General features: G+C 31.3%; 2 protein-coding genes across 2 annotated transcripts; one reads left to right on the forward strand and one right to left on the reverse strand.

The window, feature by feature from the left end:
- Positions 1 to 5,214: 5,214 nt before the first annotated feature.
- Positions 5,215 to 6,979, reverse strand: LOC140836123 (uncharacterized). The gene is made up of 3 exons (XM_073201531.1): positions 5,901 to 6,979; positions 5,624 to 5,680; positions 5,215 to 5,472 (listed from the first exon to the last, which is right to left on the reverse strand). Exons 1-3 carry the CDS (start codon positions 6,715 to 6,717, stop codon positions 5,438 to 5,440), a joined length of 909 nt encoding a protein of 302 aa, XP_073057632.1. The 5' UTR covers positions 6,718 to 6,979; the 3' UTR covers positions 5,215 to 5,437.
- Positions 6,980 to 8,313: 1,334 nt separating this feature from the next.
- On the forward strand, positions 8,314 to 8,658 carry LOC140835679 (secreted RxLR effector protein 161-like). The gene has a single exon (XM_073201078.1). The coding sequence runs from the start codon at positions 8,314 to 8,316 to the stop codon at positions 8,656 to 8,658; it is 345 nt and encodes a 114-aa protein (XP_073057179.1).
- Positions 8,659 to 21,674: the final 13,016 nt, after the last annotated feature.

Here is a 21,674-nt window from a genome sequence, read left to right on the forward strand (position 1 = left end):
CTCATTTCTGCATAGTTCTTGTCCGATTCAGTGAGCTTTAGCTTTTGATTTTCGGGTTTATGTGAATTGTGAACTAAAAATCTCGACTTGTAGACTACTTGTTAGCTTTCTATAGCCGATGGAAAAATGGAATCCCAATTAGAAACGAATTTGATATGATTTTTCTATCAAATTTTTTCAAAATCGAACTCTGTGTTTGAGCTGTGTAGAATGACTACTGCAATTCGAGGTTTTGACATTTTTTCAGTTGGATTCTGGATCTTTGGTATATTGAAAGTTGTATATCTATATGTTATCTTTGGAATGCGACTTGAATCGTTAAATTCTGTTAAGAATTGAATACGTTATGCATGTTTTTACTGAAACTGCTCATTTTTAGATTTCTGTCTGCGAATTTTGTGAGTAACAGCGTAGTTCTTGCTAATTTTGGGATATAATGAGATTCTGAAAATAGTTTCTTTTAGGAAAACTTAGATAATCGATTGTCTTTAATTTCCAATTGGCGGATATTGATTTTAGTCAATATTGAGTGAGATATGAATTTTATGCCTTAAGTGCTGAATCTAGAACTATAAATGAAGGTAGTTTCATAGTTTCTGTTTTTGGCCATTTAATCGCGTCGAAATGATCAAACTCCTTGATTTCTTCCGGTGAAATGTGGGATTATTCAGGTTATTGTTATGTATTTTAGGCCGAGGAGATTTAAAGTTGTGCATTGATCGTCGTTAGTTGGTATAATTATGTTACAGTTCGATAACATACAACGATAACACTTAAATTATGTTTTAAGCATATTATGTATTTTTATTATTGTTTATGTGATTATGTGAATTGTTTGAGTTGTTAAATGCCTTATTGTATTATATGTTCAGTTATATGGCATTTAGTTTAGGTCATAATGTTATGACATACATCTTGAGTCCTATAGGTCTTGTTGACCAGTTACTGTTATTCGATACTGGTTGTTGTATAACTCAGGATTAGGGTGTGGGCCGTGTGGCTGATATGCCTATATTGATAGGAGTGAAACCGTAGTTAAGGCTGATCAATCCCGTTGTTAGTATAGCCCTCGGGGTGAGCATTGGGATTGTGATATCCAGTTCTGGTTGTTTGTTCCATTCCTGTTATATATTGTTACAGCTGTATGAAGTCCGAGTCGGGAGTGTTGATTAGCACAGCATGACATACCTTGCATACTTGGCAGGGCTATTTAGCTGCATGACGATGTAGCTCCCTTGTGTGATGCTCGAGCATAATTCTTGTTGATCGTATCATTTGTTTGGCTCCATTTACCTCGTTGATATTGAGCCATGTTCATGCATTTCACACTTCATTTGGTTTTGGTTCGTTGAAGTCTCCTAGTTAGTCTTTATGGATGTATTGGAGTTTGTGTCGGTTCTATGTTGTATTTTATTTGCCAGGGAGATGCCCCGAATATATGTATGAGTGTTTGACTTGTTATTATTTAGTTTAGATCTGTTTTAGTATGTTTTAAAGCCTGATCGGTTTAGTTGAACTAATGCTTGAGAATTGTTGACGTGTGCCTGGTCGGAACTTGCATGTGATTATTTATATTTATCGTAGCGTCAGTTTTGAGTCATTTTACTATTTTCTGATACTTGAATTTTTTGAGATGTCCTACTTACGAGGAGGTCATGCTGAAAATTTTCTAGGCCCCGAGGTCCGTTTTAAATATTTTAAACTAGTTTTTGGTGCAAATTAAATCAAAGCATTATTGTCAGATTATTAATTATCATTAGAGTAAATGAGCCTCATACCATGACTTCTTTTTTAATATTATTTGTGCTATGAGACTATCAATCCTAATGAGATCACCTCTCGTGGACGTAGATCATTTTTTATCGAACCACGTAAACCTTGTGTCCTCTACATTGCGGTTTGAATCTATATTTGAGTTCATATCTGTAGTGATTCATGATTCTCTTATGTGGCTGCAAACAAGAAATTCGTATTGTGTGGTGCATGTTCTTGAGGACATCATCTTGATCACTGAATTTCCCGGATTCTAACTCAACAATTTTTTTATGGTCCAAAGTGCTACAATTTCGTCACATTATACGAGTGTACACTCTGAATGTAGCATAAAAAAATTCCTAATGATCTGTATGAACTAAATTCTATTTCTAATTTAAAGTTTTGAATGAAACGTGCAATTTATATGCTTAATTTACCTTCCAAATTTTTTCTATAAAATGCATGAATGATATATTTTGAGTTACTAAATGATTAATTGTGTAATTTTGAATGGTTTCATATTTTAAAAGATTTTCAGGAATATTGGTGGTTGGCTGGGGACGGAAGACCCGAGACGATTAAAGTGCTAAAGATTTAAAAGATAAATTTTTATTTTAGTTAAGAAAATATTTATTGCATTTTTAAATTCAAGTTTAAATTAATTAGTGGGAGCAAAGAATTTTATGTATTTTATAAGAAGTTTTTTTGGACATAAGTATTTTTAAATCTTTTAATTTGAAGCCTATTGGTTTTATAAATCTTAATGGCCCTATTTTATTAATTAAAACCTAAGGTTAATGAAACCCATTAATTAAATATTTTGAAAGCCTTTTATTATTTATTAAAGAAATAAAATAAAAATAAAAGAAAGACTCCTAGACCTAAACACACACACCCTTACACGCACACACACATTCACGTAAAAGCGAAGAGAACATCGGCCAAAGAAGGGAAGCTTGGGTAAGGAAGTTTCGATTTTTTTCTCCTTCGTTCTTCGACTTTCTTCCTCGTTCTTTCTTCAAACAATGATCACTCGACTCCTTTGCATCCCAATGTGGGTTTTTGACGGGGGTTTGAAAAGAAAAAAGGGTAGAAAAAAATAGAAATTGTCCTCGGTTCGTCACCGACTCTACTGCTTCGATATTCGTATTTCAAGCATTTTAAACGCAAAGACACGTTTCTTAACCTTCTTTTTGCACAATTCAAATCATATTATGTGTGTTTAATCATGTTTGCATGAAAAACCCTCTTTTTATTTTCATTTTTATGGCATATACATGATAAAACTTGAGTTTCATGCGTTTAAATTCATGGTATTGATGCACAAAGGGGATGCAAAGGTAGGGACATTAGATTGGACGTTTTTGAGTACGTTTAAGGGTACATAGAGGCATGGATAAGGGTTGGATAAGATGAGGAAATAGGCTGAACGAAAATTCGGGTTTCAAAACAAGCTAGGGCACGGTTTGGGTTCCTAGAAGGGTACGGCTGCGGGCTGCTGTTGGGACGTGTCCAAGGGTCCTAAGAAGTTCTAGTCATGGTCCTAGATGGGTCGAAGGATGGATGGTGTAAGGAGGAAGGCTCTAGGTTTGAAGCTTTAGTTGCGCTAGCCTTGTAGAGCACGGGTTTGGCGCATGTTTATGGTTGCAAGCGCATGGGCTGTAGAGGCTGGTCCAGAAACTTGTTCAGGGTTCGGTCTAGGTCCTAGAAGGGTTGGTCAGGGTCTGGTCCACTCGGTTAGCACTACAAAAAAAAGGCAAAAGATAACGGAGCTCTGAAACTTCTGATGATATCTGAAACAAATGGTATACCTTCCCATGTATACTAATTTTGTACTGTGACAACATATTTAAATTCTATAATTAGCTCTGAACTATTTTTAAAAGGTTAATTTGTCCATGTTTGGATCCATAGAATGATGTTCTTGGTAAATATTGCAGGAAAAGTATGCGGGTTGATCCTGTTTGGCGAACATGTTTTTTGAAAATACTAAGAAATAACTCTAAAAAATTGAGATGGATGATTTTTTTGTTGGGTAAAATCCTTAAACAACATAATCCATAATGCTAAATAATTAAGAATTTGATTGAAAACTTAAGCGCAAACGTATCGTGAGGCCATAATTCTGAATTTTGTAGAACGTGCTTTGATATTCCAGATCTAAGCGTTTTTTTCCTTGAGTGAATCCTTTAGTTTTCTCGTCTGAACTATTTTCTTAATGTGGAAGAGAATAAGGAACGTGATGCCACGCGATCTGGGGACCATGATCCATATATAGATAATGTCTATCATTATATTATGATATTTCTGTTTTAGCCCATCATAAAAACATAAATTACACTTATATCTCTACACATTAAAGACCCACAACTTATTAGATACATTAAAGTTTAATAGCTAAAATTTTAACTGATCACTTTAATTTTGGTCTTGACTTAATAAATAACCAACAACACATAATTATTCATATATAATTCCATATAAATAAAATTAATCCAACAAATCTCCCACTTGGGCTATATATGTAACCTTATAATTGTGTTTGTGAAAATAACATTATGAGGTCAAAGATGTTGTCATTCCGAAATGTAACTATAATCAACCATGTTCATCAATCACATCAACATAAGATCAAAGTAGTTTTCGCTACACTCAAGGTAACCAAACCCATCAATGATCACAACATGACCATTTTCAACTGGATCATGAAGTGGATGTGTAGCATTAATCATTTCATGCAATGTGATCATAACATGACTATTTTCAACTGGTCATCCCTTAACCTAATTAAGATCAAACTTTAAACTATAATCAGAGTGTGATTTAACTTGAAATTTATTTCTGCGGACAATTAATTTACATAACTACAACTGAAAATCATTTAAAATTACAAACTCTCACTAAAATTGAATTTACTCAATTGACATAACACTCATACAAGTAGTGTGCTCATGAAAATGTGTGGGTGGCACTCCCTTAGTAAGCGGATTCGCAATCATGTAGTTTATACCGATATGCTCAATAGAAAACTTAATTCTGAATTATTTATAACGTGTCTCGATCTTCCAGATCCACGTACTCTTTTCCTCGAGAGAATCCTTCAATTTTCTCTTTTAAACTAATTTCTTAATGGGAAAAAAATAGGGAACGTGATGCCGCACGATATGAGGATTATGACCCACAGATATATATATATATATATATATATATATATATATATATATATATATATAATATCTATCATTATCTTTTGATTTTTTTTTTGTGTATCATAAAATAAAAATTACACTTACGTCTTTATACGTTAAAGACCCACAATCTATTATATACATTAAAGCCCAATAGTCAAAACTTTAACTGATCACTTTAATTTTTTATTTAACTTAATAGACAACCCACAACACATAATTATTCACATACAAGCCCGTATAAATAACATTGATCCTATTTTCTTTTATTATTATTTCAATAAGATAAAACATATTTTTAACACTGGAAAACACATTTATTCTTTAAAGCTATGAACTGACCAATATGCTCAAACATGGAGTTTCATTAAAAAGCACTTGAAATCTTTGTCATGGAATTACATAAAAGTGAAACTGAAGCAGTAAAGCTTCTCATCATAAAGCTTCTCATCAAGCAAGTACTCTCTGATATTCTCCACTTCGTAATTACTTCTTCAAATGAAAGAGATCGACAGCAAAAACAAGAATCCTGAAAATTCCAAGAAAATAGCACTTTTAAGCACAAATTCAGGCAAAAAGTGAACATAAAAGAGAGCTCTGCACAAGATCCTTAATTAAGGAAGACTTTTTTGTTAAAAAGGACATGAAGTCAAGAAAACTAAAAGGGATTCCCTTTTTACCTCCAATACTTAATTTGGTTTGAATTTTGTGTCTCCAAGTCCCACTCCAACCATATCCTAATCACATCATTAAACAAAGATCAGTTCCAATAGAGTATACCATCTTGATAATATTACACATATAATTTCAAGATTTTATAATTCATCCACGATCGCCGGCAGCCCCGGCAGAGTAAACTGTTTCTCGAGATATAATTTCGATCCCGAGTAACCTAGCATGTGTGCATGTGTAATAAAATATACTTCACCTTAACTAAAGTAACATTAACCAACTGACCTCTGCCATAACAATTTATGGGGGATTTTCTTCCATTCTGGCAAATGCAAGCAAAGGACTCGTTCACACCAGAGAACCCACAGAACCCTCCACTATCCTCACAGTTCTTGCATCCACTGCTGAAATAAGAGTCATTATACTGCAACAAAATCCCATACTGCCATTTCATCGGATCGCCCTCGTCTCCTCCAAAACCATATACTCCAGAATATGACGAACACTGGAGCTTAGGGAGATCCAGATCATTTCTGGAACCAAGAACTATAGTTGGATCATACACACAGCAAGTGGATATGGGTGCATTTGGTTCGAGACCAATCCCCGTCACCTCTTGGCACGAATACAACCCCTTGCACAGATTCAAAACGGAACCTGTATTACAGAAATCCGTATTTTGATCAAAAACAGGAGAAGTACTGGAACATCCCATTAGAACAAACATGTTATCCTCCGTTACGGTAAATGGGCTGGCATGATCCAAGATAAAGCTTCCGGAGTTCTGCATTGACGAACAAGTAGACATGAAAGGGTCGGATATTGTAAGAATTTTACTTGAGTAGTCTATTGAAGATATGGAGTAAATGTTGGTGCCAGTAGAGAACTCGAGAGTCCCTGAACTACTACACTTGACGTATCTGGCAAACGCAGGGTGTCCACAGCCAAAACTGGAACCAAAGGGGAATTTCACCGAGATGTTGCCACACTTATCATGGCAAGTGCCATTCAGGGGGATGATACTAGGAATAGCATGTACTAAGACGAAGAAGAACAAGAGCAAATGAGTAATGATTGGCCATTGTTTCGTGTTAAACAACATGAATAACCAGAGTAACAGTATGCAAGTGGACACAAGTGCTACACTAGAGTAGCAAACAGATAGATGGAATTTTAAAAGGAAAAAAATGCTGCTTTTTGTAAAGAGGATTAGTTTTTCTAAGTTCTCAAAAGCAGAGCCTAAACATTATGGAATACAGCCAAGAACATGATGCATATGCTTCTAAAACCACATTATTTGAAACCAATACACATTGAGGGTAAACAAATGCATTAAAGAATGGGGAGAAATATGGACTTAAGGTAGACAATTGGCATAGCTGACATATTGTCATTCTTTTGGAGTCATTACCTTTCAAAAACAGCAACAATATTCTAGCACCGAATATGATGATTCGTTCACATGAAAAACTTACTGGTTCCAAACAGTCAATAGATTAACAATTAATAATTGTATTACAGTCCTTCCTTATTGAAGAGTATATGTATAGTTCAGAATGGCTCCTTAAAACATCACTTCAAGATAGAGATGGAGCTCCACTTGTTAACACAAACTTGAAATCTTGGAATCACACACTTTTACCAAAGAATCATAGCTACTAGGATCCAAAAAAGAAAATGGTATAATGTTTGATGGTTTTTTCTCTATTTCTTTACAAAATAATTAGACCACTATAAATGTTCAAGGAGGTATTAAAAGATGTGTTATAGACGAAGATTCCTCTATATTATGGCAACGGAGTTTGGGACACATCTTCAAAGAGAGAATTAAAATATTAGTGAACGATATAGTACTTACTACTTTAAATTTTACTGATCTTAGAGGAGTACAGAAATATTAGAAATCATACATTCAGATATTTGTTGCCAGATATGGACATGCAAAGTCCGAAATACTTCATCTTCTTCATTGATTATTACTCACGATGCTTCATAAGAAAAACAAAGCACTTGATGCGTTTAAGGTTTTCAAAGATGAAGTGGAGAAGCAATGTGAAAAACAAATTAAGATCATGAGAACCGATAGAGGTGAAGAATTAAATTGAGAATGGACAGGCACATGGTCCTTCTGCGATCTTTCTCCAATAAGATGGAATTGTTGCCCAATATACTATACATGGTTCTCCAGACCAAAATGGCATAGCTGAGAGGAGAAACCGTAACATAATTGGACATGGTGACGAGAATGTTTAGTAGCTCCAAACTTCCTAAATCCTTGTGGACTGAAGCTATTAAGACAGTTGTGTATATATTAAATCGAGTTCCAACTAAAGCTGTCCCAAAGATGACATTTGAATTATTTAAAGGTTGAAAATCAAGTTTGCAACACATACGCGTTTGGATTGTCCTTCAGAAATAAGAGTTTACAAATACATGAAAAGAAACTCGAGTCAAGAACTATAAGTGGATATTTCATCGAATATGCCAAAAAATCCAAATGGTACAAATTCTATTGTCCGTCTCACAACACTAGAAATGTGGAATCGAGAAATGAAAAATTTATTGAGATATGAAGGATATGGGTGATGCATCTTAATGCCTATATCATTGGAATTAAGATACATAGAGGCCGAATTAGAGGTATTCTATGTCTATCTCAAGAAACCTATCTCAACAAAATTTTAGAGAGACAGCTACGATGTGTTCACCAATTATAGCTCTCATTGTAAAAGAAGATAATTTCAATATAAGACAACGCCCAAAGAATTATTTAGAGCGGGAACAAATGAAAAACATTTCTTATGTTTCTGCTGTCGGAAGCTTGATCTATGCTCAGGTTTGCACTAGACCTAACATTGCATTTGTTGTTGGGATGTTGAGAAGATATCAGAGTAATCCAGGTTTAGACCAGTGGAAAGCTGCAAAGAAAGTGATGAGGTACTTTCAAGGGACCAAAGATTATATGCTTATGTTCAGACGAACTGAGAATTTGGATGTAATTGACTACTCTGATTCAGACTATGATGGCTGCATTGATTCATGAAAATCTACTTTATGATATATTTTCATGTTCGCTGATGGCGTTGTATCTTTAAGAAGTTCAAAACAGACATTGACTGCTACTTCCACTGTGGAAGCAGAGTTCGTAGCTTGTTTTGAGGCAACCTCACATGATGTATGGTTGAAGAGTTTAATTTCAAAGCTTGGAATTATGGATTCTATATCTAGGCCATTAAGAATATATTGTGACAATTCAACTGCTTTTTTTATGGCTAAAAATAACAAAAGTGGTAGTCGAAACAAGCACATCGTATTTGTCATACGAGAACGTGTTAAAGATAAGAAATTAAATATCTGAGTACATGAGCACTGAACTGATGATTGCAGATCTTTTGAAAAAATTTATGCCACCATTAAATTTAAGGATCATACAGAAAGAATGAGACTTGGTTCTTTTATATAATTTAGTTGTAAGAAAAAATTTAATAAAATTGTAATGTGATATTTTCTCATATTTATTGTGCACACATTCATTGATTCGAGAAATATCAATAAATTTGGACCTCGAATAAACAAAAGTTTTATTCATTAAGTTATACAGATTTGAGATATATAATGCATTGTAATAAATGGAAAACAATACTATCTTTTAGATGACATATTGCCATGATTCATGTTTTTGTTTTCTCATATGGTAAGAAAAAATTGCCCATATCAAAATAAGAAAAGACGTGTAGGGAATGACGATGGTTATAGACTACATTTTTTTTTAAATGGTAGATGCACCGCCTCAATTTTGGAAAATTGAGACAAGCATGTGTCTCTTCTTTTGACTCTCGAGCTCCCGATTAACTCACTGATGGTATAAGAAATGACTATAAATAACAGTGATTGAGATCCTAAGCACACACCTCATAAGAACAAAATACACCATCTACAGAGAGAGTTAGAGTACTTAGAAAGCTTCAATCGGATGAAAATAGAAAACTTACAAATTATTCGATGACCAAAGATAACACTCGATCACGTTCCGTATATTATTTATCATGTTCATAGTTATATAGAAACATGATTTTGTTGAAAAAAACTCTTAACATCATCATCATTAGATCTTTTGTAAGTAATTTGCTACCTAGTGTCTAGGTGTAACATGCCTACACCAGTAGACAACCGCTCATCTCTTTGGCTGGTTTCACATTAAGCGTCAAGAGTTTAGGTTATATGACTGAATGTGCTTGTTTTTAGATTTAGCCGTAGTTTTTGGATATGGCCTACTTTAATCATTAAAAGTAATGTGATAAAATTGTTTTATGTAGTGATTTATTCATTTAATATATGAATAATTGTAAAACTTGTCTTGGATATAAGAGTGTATATTTGCGGAAAAAAAGGCATAGGAATTAATGTGACATTTCTGAAAGGGGACCATTTTCTTTTTTGTTATATTATTGATTTCTTTTTGGTTCTATTTACTTGATAAATTAGAGCACATATTAATAAATTCGTGTTTTGTGTTATATATAATTTATAGATCATTCTGGATTTTTTTGTCATCATTCATCAAATTACGATTTTTCTATTTATAGGTGAATTGAAATTTAGAAAATGAATATCATGCAAAAATAATGGTCGTTCTCCGTCAAGCGCAGCCCATATTTCGAAATATGTGTGTTCAATGCGGGAGAATCAATGCTTTTTAAAGAGTTTTGTGGAGTTTATAAATTTTGGGGTATTTAATCTAGATTTTTAAAAATTTTATAGAAGTCTAGTAGTATCTAAAACAAACTTTTGTAGAGTTTAAATTAAAATGATATTCGATCTCGACTTTTAATAACTTTATAAAAGTCTTTTAAGTTAATCAAAATTTCAATGGACCTTTAATGACTACATAAAATGTATTAAAATACAAACATTAATTTGTCTTGACTTCAACCTAAGATTTGGATGGAATTCTAAACTTGAATCCCCTCTCTCCTTCCATTCAAATCACATTTTTATACACGAGACTTCCTATTGCCGAAGCATAGGGAACTCGTTTCATGTATTCTACTTCACTTGGAGTCTTTGGACTCTGCTTACGTGACAAGTGAATTCCATATCTGAAAAGTGTTTGTCCTTTCTTTGAATTTTACATAGCATACCTCACCAATATTTTATCAATATATGAAGATTGAGATAAAGCAATTCGCATGTTCTTCCTATCCCGAAGGATTTAGATAACTAGAACATAATTTGATTCTTCCAAGTCTTTCATGTCAAACTGTCGAGTCAACCATTTATTAGCAGATGTCATCACCCCAACATTATTCCTAATCAATAGGATATCATATACATATAACACGAGAAAAATCACCTTGTCATCTAAAACTTATAGACACAAGGCTCATCAAGATTTGTGTATTACACCATAATCTTTCCACGGTTTGATCGAATTTAATGTTCTAAAACCTAGACATATGCTTAAATCCATAATAGACCTTTTCAATTTGCGTACTTTATGTTTTTGATCGTTTTGGATAAAACCATCTGGTTGACTCATATAAATGCTTTCGTCAAGATTTCCATAAGGAATATTGTCTTGACATCTATTTGACACACGTCATAATCAAAATGAGCTGCAATGTTGTTTTGACATCTATTCAACTATATGTACATTTTTTAATCCAAAAAATTCAAGAGCGGAAATGGTAAAACGTGTAAGCTGAGATCTAAGAATTTAAATAAGGAGATATTGGATATATACATGTGTATTTCAAAAATTGTGAGACATAATGTGATGCTCAATAACTTAAATTACGTTTAATTATCAAACAAAAAAAGATTTATTTAAATATGTAGAGGAAAAAAGTTTAAAATATTTTAAAATGGACCTCATGGTCTAGAAAAATTTCGGCATGATCTCCTCGTATATAGGACATACAAAATATTTAAAATACCTGTAAAAGGAAAATGACTCAAGGACGACGCTATGGTATTCATAAACAAACACATGCAATTGTCGATATGGCACAAGACATAAATATCATATGCAGCAGTTCAAATAAGCCGACAAGACTCCCAAACAACATAAATTAAATCAAAACAAGCAATGATCAATCCAAATGCTTATACAGATACACAGTGCATCTCTCCGGATAATAAAACACGGCATAATACTGACAACAACTCAAAATATATAAATATAGCTAGCTGGGAAACTCTGACGAACCAAAACAAAACAATGCAATCTCCACCACGAGCTCTGCCAGCGGAACCTCTGCCTGGTACTGCAAAACCACTCTGGAGATCTATCATAGTGCCCAAAAGCAACCACAGCAGCCCCCGTAGTAAACAGCTGATGCTAGGATTATTGTATGAAACAGTTCAACAAACACAACAGTAACATAAATCATGCACCAATATATATGTAAATGAAATGTGAAATGCATGAACATGGCTCAATATCGAAGGGTAAAATGAGCCAAACGAACGATACGATCAATAAGAAGAATGCTCGAGCAACAGGGGAGCTACAACGTCATGCACTAAACCGTCTGGCCAAATATGCGAGGTATGTCAGGCAGTGCTAATCAACACCCCTAACTACCTCCATACAGCTGTAACGATATATAACAGGAATGTCACATCACATAATCAACAATAACAACACATAAATATTCTTAAGACATAATTTAGGTGTTACCGTTATATGTTACGAACAGTAACATACCCATACCAACAAACGACGATCGATGAACAACTTTAAAGTTCATCGGTCTAAAACACATAACAAAAACTGAATAATACCACATTTCACTGGAAAAAATCAACAAGAAGTTTGATCATCTCGACGCGATTAAATGCCCAAAAACAGAAACCGTGAACTTCTGTTACAGTTCCAGATTCAGCGACGGTTTAAAACCGTCGCTTTTAGCGACGGTTAACTCATAACCGTCGCAAATATGTGTATACCACATGTTAGGTCGATCAAAGCTTGGTCTATCAAAAGAATGTTGCTTGGTCGACCCAAGATGTTGGGTCGACCGACCAAAGCTTGGTCTACCCAGATTTTTGGGTAGATCAAGAAAAGTTGGATAGACCCAAATTTAGGTAGTTGTTTGGTCGACCGAAGATACATTGCTTGGTCGATCCAACATTTTGGGTCGACCCAAGATAATTACTTAATTTTGACGGATAATTACACAATTTTGATCAATGTTGCATGTTTTTAACATATGAATCACATAATTTCACAAGTATGTTCCATAATGTTACATGTTATGACATATGAGTCACAATTTCACAATTATGTTATATGTTTTGACATATGAATCACAATTTCACAATTATGTTATATGTTTTCACATATGAATCAGAATTTCACAACTATGTTACATGTTTTAATATATGAATCATAATTTCACAATTATGTTATATGTTTTAACATAATTTCACAAATTTCACAATTATGTTATATGTTTTTTAACATATAAATCACAATTTCGCAATTACGTTATATGTTTTAACATATGAATCCTAGTTTCACAATTAAGTTATATGTTTGTTTAACATAAGAATCATAATTACGTAATTTTGATCAATGTTGCTCGACAATCATAGATGTTTAATCCATTAATTGATTAATATATGAATCACATAATTTCACATGTATGTTTTATAATGTTACATGTTTTGACATATGAATCACAATTTCACAAGTATGTTACATATTTTAACATATGAATCACAATTATGTTACACGCTTTTGGGTCGACTCTTTTTCTCACACATTAATCCATAGATTTGACAAATATGACCGATAATTACTTAATTTAGACGGATAATTACACAATTTTGACCAATGTTGCGTGTTTTTAACATATGAATCACATAATTTCACAAGTATGTTCCATAATGTTACATATTATAACATATGAGTCACAATTTCACAATTATGTTATGTGTTATATGTTTTGAAATATGAATCACAATTATGTTATATGTTTTCACATATGAATCGAAATTTCACAACTATGTTACATGTTTTAATATATGAATCATAATTTCACAATTATGTTATATGTTTTAACATAATTTCACAATTACGTTATATATTTTTTAACATATAAATCACGATTTCACAATTACGTTAATGTTTCAACATATGAATCATAATTTCAAAATTAAGTTATATGTTTTTTAACATAAGGATCATAATTACACAATTTTGACCAATGTTGCTCGACAATCGTAGATGTTTAATCCATTAATTGATTAATATATGAATAACATATTTTCACATGTATGTTTTATAATGTTACATGTTTCGACCCAAAAGGCTGGAATTTTGGGTCTACTCAAAAGGCTGGAACTTTGGGTCGACCCAAGTTGGTACATAAATGTTACTTTGTCGACCCAAGTTAAATATGTGTTTCATATGTTAAATCTTGTAATATTATGTAATGAAATCGTGATTAATATGTTAAAACATGCAATATAGTTGTGAAATTATGATCCATATATTAAAACATGTAATTGTGATTTTTATGTTAAAACATGTAATTCAATTGAAATTGTGATAACATATAATTGTGATTTTTATGTTAAAACATGTAATTCAATTGAAATTGTGATTCATATGTTAAAACATATAACATTATAGAACATACTATACTTGTGATTATGTAATTGTGATTTATATATTCAAACATGTAACATAATTGTGATTCATATGTTAAAACATATAATTGTGATTTTTATGTTAAAACATGTAATTCAATTGAAATTTTGATAACATATAATTGTGATTTTTATGTTAAAACATGTAATTCAATTGAAATTGTGATTCATATGTGAAAACATGTAACATAGTTGTGAAATTGTGATTTATATGTCAAAACATGTAACATAATAAGTTAAAACATATAATATTATAGAACATACTATACATGTGATTATGTAATTGTGATTTATATATTCAAACATGTAACATAATTGTGATTCATATGTTAAAATATGTAACATACTTGTGAAATTGTGATTCATATGTCAAAACATGTAACATTATAAAACATACATGTGAAAATATGTTATTCATATATTAATCAATTAATGGATTAAACATCTACGATTGTCGAGCAACATTGGTCAAAATTGTGTAATTATGATCCTTATGTTAAAAAACATATAACTTAATTGTGAAATTATGATTCATATGTTGAAACATTAACATAATTGTGATTTATATGTTAAAAAACATATAACATAATTGTGAAATTATGTTAAAACATATAACATAATTGTGAAATTATGATTTATATATTAAAACATGTAACAAAGTTGTTAAATTCCGAATCATATGTGAAAACATATAACATAGTTGTGAAATTGTGATTCATATGTCAACACATATAACCTAATTGTGAAATTGTGACTCACATGTCATAACATGTAACATTATGGAACATACTTGTGAATGTATGTGATTCATATGTTAAAAACATGCAACATTAGTCAAAATTGTGTAATTATCCGTCAAAAGTAAATAATTATCGGTCATATTTGTCAAATCTATGGATTCATGTGTCAGAAAAAGAGTAGACCAAAAAGCAACCTTGATCGACCCAAAATCAACATGGGTCGACTCAGAGATATTGGGTCGACAAAGCAACGTATGTTGGGTCGAGTTGGTCTACACAAGCTATTTGCGACGGTTTAACATAAACCGTCGCAAAATGAAGTTTAGCGACGGTTTAATAAAACCGTCGCAAATATTGAAATAGCGACGGTTTAGATTTAAAACCGTCGCTAATTTGAGATCGACCATAAAAATTAGTCGACTGTCGACCACACAATGTTGACCAATTTTTTCCAACAAAATGGTCGACCAATCTTATGGTCAGCTGTGTGGTCGACTAACTGTTTGGTCGACCAATTTTATGGTCTACCAATCTTATGATCAGCTGTGTGGTCGACCAATTTTATGGTCGACCATAATAGTTGGTCGTCCACAAATGGTCGACCAATTATTTTGGTCGACCATAAAATTTGGTCGATCGACCACAAAATCAAAGTCGATCTCAACTCATCGACGCACACCGCAGGAAACCAAAATCGACAAAAACGTAGAAGCAAAATATCGAAATAAACGTGAAAATTAAAACATTTTTGTTTGTCATTCCTTCGATTGAGTTTGCGTCGCCTCGACTGAAGGGTTTTTTCGTGAACGGCGGGGTAAGGTTTATGGGAGGAGGTTTCTCTATTTTTTTGTAAAGATTTATTTATGTGGATTTAATCGTGTGTTTAAAGATTTTAAACTTAAAACATAAGGACATAAAAGTAAATGTGCGTGTGGATCCTTTTTTTTAAAAAAAACACATTTGAGTCTCTTTTCCCTAATTTTCCCCTCGAACAACAGCTTCGATCTAGCTGGGTCCTTGATCAAAATTTCTGATTTATATCTTGAGACAAAGCATAGTATGTTTGGAACACAACCCTTCAAGAATTTTTAAGTTTCACGTTCGGACGGAGGATATACGATGAATTTACAGCAGCTGCTATTGTAGCTGCGGGAATAGTTTGGGGATGGAAACGAGTTTCTCCTTTCTCTTTCTTCTTCTTTCCTCTTTTTAATGGTGTGAGAGTATATAGGGGAAATTTAGGGAAAAGTGACTCAGTCCTATTTTATTTTAAAAAAAGGATTGACAACTCAATTTACAAAAATATCCTTTTGTTTAATTGTAAATTAACTATTAACTTAAATTTTTAATATTAAATTCATTTAATCAACTTTAAATTAAATTTTTCTTCCGCAAAAAAAAATGGTCGACCAAAGCGTATCTGAACTTTACGTAAGTCGACCAAAACTTGGTCGACATTATGGTTTGATCGACCCCAAAAAAAATGGTCGATCAAAGCGTGTCTGAAGTAGGTCGACCAAAACTTGGTCGACATTATGGTTTGGTCGACCCCAAATAAATGGTCGACCAATATTAGCGACGGTTGTCCAATCTAAGCCGTCGCTATTTAATATTTGCAACGGTTATATTAACCGTCGCTAAAAGCAGCTTTGCGACGGTTTTTAACCGTCGCATTTACCGACCGTTTAAGGTAAACCGTCGCTAATTCGCAAATATATTGTGTAGAACAAAATTCTGCTTGGTCGACCAAATGATCCAGCAAAATGTTGACCAGAGAATTGCTTGGTCGACCGAAAAATGGGGAATATTTGGTCGATCCAAATTAGCGACGGTTTTATATTCTAAACCGTCGCTATTTCAATATTTGCGACGGTTAGAGTAAAGCCGTCGCAAAACTTCATATTGCGACGGTTTACCATTAACCGTCGCTAATTAGCGACGGTTTATCTTCGAAACCTGTTCGAAGGGGCAATGCAAGAGAACTTGATTTTGGATCGATCAAGGTTGCTTTTGCATCGACTCTTTTTCTGACACATGAATCCATTGATTTGACAAATATGACCGATAATTACTTAATTTTGACGGATAATTACACCATTTTGACCAATGTTGCATGTTTCTAACATATGAATCACATAATTTCACAAGTATGTTCCATAATTTTACATGTTATGACATATAAGTCACAATTTCACAATTATGTTATATGTTTTGACATATGAATCATAATTTCAGAATTATGTTATATATTTTGACATATGAATCAGAATTTTACAACTATGTTACATGTTTTAAAATATGAATCATAATTTCACAATTATGTTATATGTTTTAACATAATTTCACAAATTTCACAATTATGTTATATGTTTTTTAACATATAAATCACAATTTCAAAATTACGTTACATGTTTTAACATATAAATCATAATTTCACAATTAAGTTATGTTTTTTAACATAAAAATCATAATTACACAATTTTGACCAATGTTGCTCGACAATCGTAGATTTTTAATCCATTAATTGATTAATATATTAATCACATAATTTCACATGTATGTTTTATAATGTTACATGTTTTGACATATGAATCACAATTTCACAAGTATGTTACATATTTTAACATATGAATCACAATTATGTTACATGTTTGAATATATAAATCACAATTACATAATCACATGTATAGTATATTCTATAATGTTATATGTTTTAACTTATTATGTTACATGTTTTGACATATAAATCACAATTTCACAACTATGTTACATGTTTTAACATATGAATCACAATTTCAATTGAATTACATGTTTTAATATAAAAATCACAATTATATGTTATCACAATTTCAATTGAATAAATGTTTTAACATAAAAATCACAATTACATGTTTTAACATATGAATCATAATTCTGTTACATGTTTGAATATATAAATCACAATTACATAATCACAAGTATAGTATGTTCTATAATGTTATATGTTTAACTTATTATGTTACATTTTTTGACATATAAATCATAATTTTACAACTATGTTACATGTTTTAACATATAAATCACAATTTCAATTGAATTAAATGTTTTAACATAAAAATCACAATTCTATGTTATCACAATTTCAATTGAATTACATGTTTTAACATAAAAATCACAATTACATGTTTTAACATATGAATCACAATTGTGTTACATGTTTGAATATATAAATCATAATTACATAATCACAAGTATAGTATGTTCTATAATTTTATATGTTTTGACTTATTATGTTACATGTTTTGACATATAAATCACAATTTCACAACGATGTTACATGTTTTAACATATGAATCACAATTTCAATTGAATTACATGTTTTAATATAAAAATCACAATGATATGTTATCACAATTTCAATTGAATTACATGTTTTAACATAAAAATCGCAATTACATGTTTTAACATATGAATCACAATTCTGTTACATGTTTGAATATATAAATCACAATTACATAATCACAAGTATAGTATGTTCTATAATGTTATATGTTTAACTTATTATGTTACATGTTTTGACATATAAATCATAATTTTACAACTATGTTACATGTTTTAACATATAAATCACAATTTCAATTGAATTAAATGTTTTAACATAAAAATCACAATTCTATGTTATCACAATTTCAATTGAATTACATGTTTTAACATAAAAATCACAATTACATGTTTTAACATATGAATCACAATTGTGTTACATGTTTGAATATATAAATCATAATTACATAATCACAAGTATAGTATGTTCTATAATTTTATATGTTTTGACTTATTATGTTACATGTTTTGACATATAAATCACAATTTCACAACGATGTTACATGTTTTCACATATAAATCACAATTTCAATTGAATTAAATGTTTTAACATAAAAATCACAATTCTATGTTATCACATTTCAATTGAATTACATGTTTTAACATAAAAATCACAATTACATGTTTTAACATATGAATCACAATTGTGTTGCATGTTTGAATATATAAATCATAATTACATAATCACAAGTATAGTATGTTCTATAATTTTATATGTTTTGACTTATTATGTTACATGTTTTGACATATAAATCACAATTTCACAACGATGTTACATGTTTTAACATAAAAATTACAATTATATGTTATCACAATTTCAATTGAATTACATGTTTTAACGTAAAAATCACAATTACATGTTTTAACATATGAATCACAATTATGTTACATGTTTGAATATATAAATCACAGTTACATAATCACAAGTATAGTATGTTCTATAATGTTATATGTTTTAACTTATTATGTTACATGTTTAAACATATGAATCGCAATTTCAATTGAATTACATATTTTAACATAAAAATCACAATTACATGTTTTAACATATAGATCTTAATTTCACAACTATATTGCATGTTTTAACATATTAATCACAATTTCATTACATAATATTACAAGATTTAACATATGAAACACATATTTAACTTGGGTCGACAAAATAACATTATGTACCAACTTGGGTCGACCCAAAGTTCCAGCCTTTTGAGTAGACCCAAAATTCCAGTCTTTTGGGTCGAAACATGTAACATTATAAAACATACATGTGAAAATATGTTATTCATATATTAATCAATTAATGGATTAAACATCTACGATTGTCGAGCAACATTGGTCAAAATTGTGTAATTATGATTCTTATGTTAAAAAACATATAAATTAATTGTGAAATTATGATTCATATGTTAAAAAATTTAACGTAATTGTGAAATTGTGATTTTTATTTTATGTTAAAAAACATATAACATAATTGTGAAATTTGTGAAATTATGTTAAAACATATAACATAATTGTGAAATTATGATTCATATATTAAAACATGTAACATAGTTGTGAAATTCTGATTCATATGTCAAAACATATAACATAATTGTGAAATTGTGACTCATATGTCATTAACATGTAACATTATGGAACATACTTGTGAAATTATGTGATTCATATGTTAAAAACATGGAACATTGATCAAAATTGTGTAATTATCCGTCAAAATTAAGTAATTATCTTGGGTCGACCCAAAATCTTGGATCGACCAAGCAATGTATCTTCGGTCGACCAAACAACTACCTAAATTTGGGTCTACCCAACTTTTCTTGATGTACCCAAAAATATGGGTAGACCAAGTTGGGTCGACTGTCGACCAATCAAAATTCTTTGGGTCGACCAAGTTTTGCGACGGTTATGATTTAACGGTCGCAAATTAGCGACGGTTGGTTTTAAACTGTCGCTAGGTTGCGACGGTTAAAACATAACCGTCGCCGATCTGTTTTTAGCGACGGTTGTTTTAGAACCGTCGCAAATGTTACGCTTTTCGTTGTATACCAAGCCACACGAAAAATTTCTTCTTGGTCGACCGAATTTAATCGGTCGACCAATTTTTTCTTGGTCGACCGAGAAAAAAATTTGGTCGACCAATTTTTTCTGGGTCGGTCGACCAAATTTAATCGGTCGACCAATTATTTCTTGGTCGACTGAGAAAAAAATTTGGTCGACCAAGAAAAGACCAATTTTTTCTTGGTCGACTGAGAAAAAAATTTGGTCGACCAAGAAAAGACCAATTTTTTCTTGGTCGACAGAGAAGAAAATTTGGTCGACCAATTTTTCTGGGTGGAAGAATATAGGCGGAGAAAAAAAAAGAATAACTAATTTATTAAATTAAAAATTTAATTAAGGTTTAATTTATAATCAAGAGTCAACTCCTTCTTTTTTTAAAAAAAAAGTCAGAGTCCTTCTTTTTTAAAAACTTTATGTCTCAATCCCATTTTTTTAATTGTCCCGAGTATATAGTATGTATATGTATAAATTTAATATTAATTAGTTACTATTTTAATATTAATTAGTTACTAAAAATAGTAACTCAAGCCCAATTATCTTGATTTGTATTTATTTTCTTCTCGTATGTTATTTAAATTATATATGTATTTTATATCGTTCAATTCTCTGATATTCTAAAATACATATTTTTAACACACTTCAAAAATTATTTGGCATTAATAATTATTTTGTACAACTCAATAATTGTTCTAATTGTTGGATCTCGATTTTCTACACGCCCAAACGCAGCGGAAGTTTTAAAATTTTTATTTATTTTGACAATCAAAATATGATTTATTTGGGCGCTCGTATGATTTTAACAAAACATATATAGCATGTTAGAATCGTTATACCTTTGGCGAATTAATCACTGGACACCAACCGATCCGGTATAACAGATCTGGCTCTTGATGAATCCCTACGAAGTTTCTTCAAGAGACTCCTTTCGTATCGTCTAATCAGGTCCATGACTGAATTGTTTGTTCCTCTTTCCAAATTGCACTAGAAATTATAGAAAAGATTTTGCGTAGGAGAGAAAAATTGAGAGACAGCACAATATTTCTACTCAAAACAAGTGGCCGATTTTTTTATTCTCTTTGAGGTGAGATTCTCGAAAGCTTTTTTGTGGTGGTGGCTAGGGTTGACCTATCAACCTTTATATATAATAAATTATAACCTTAATTACATAATTAAAATTAATGGACTTGATTTAATTAATTGGGCTAGTCCAACTAGTTTAATTAATTTAATCAAAGCTCATTAAAAC

This window comes from Primulina eburnea, chromosome 7 (assembly GCF_022965805.1).
Source record: "Primulina eburnea isolate SZY01 chromosome 7, ASM2296580v1, whole genome shotgun sequence".
NCBI lineage: Eukaryota > Viridiplantae > Streptophyta > Magnoliopsida > Lamiales > Gesneriaceae > Primulina > Primulina eburnea.

What these genes read in the sequence shown, in the direction of transcription:
- LOC140836123 (XM_073201531.1), bottom strand. Translation starts at nt 6,717, where the DNA reads ATGTTGTTTAACACGAAACAATGGCCAATCATTACTCATTTGCTCTTG. An exon ending in CATAAATTGTTATGGCAGAG is followed by an intron (nt 5,681 to 5,900) that starts GTCAGTTGGTTA and finishes TGATGTGATTAG; the next exon opens with GATATGGTTGGAGTGGGACT. An exon ending in AACCAAATTAAGTATTGGAG is followed by an intron (nt 5,473 to 5,623) that starts GTAAAAAGGGAA and finishes TGGAATTTTCAG; the next exon opens with GATTCTTGTTTTTGCTGTCG.
- LOC140835679 (XM_073201078.1), top strand. Translation starts at nt 8,314, where the DNA reads ATGTGTTCACCAATTATAGCTCTCATTGTAAAAGAAGATAATTTCAAT.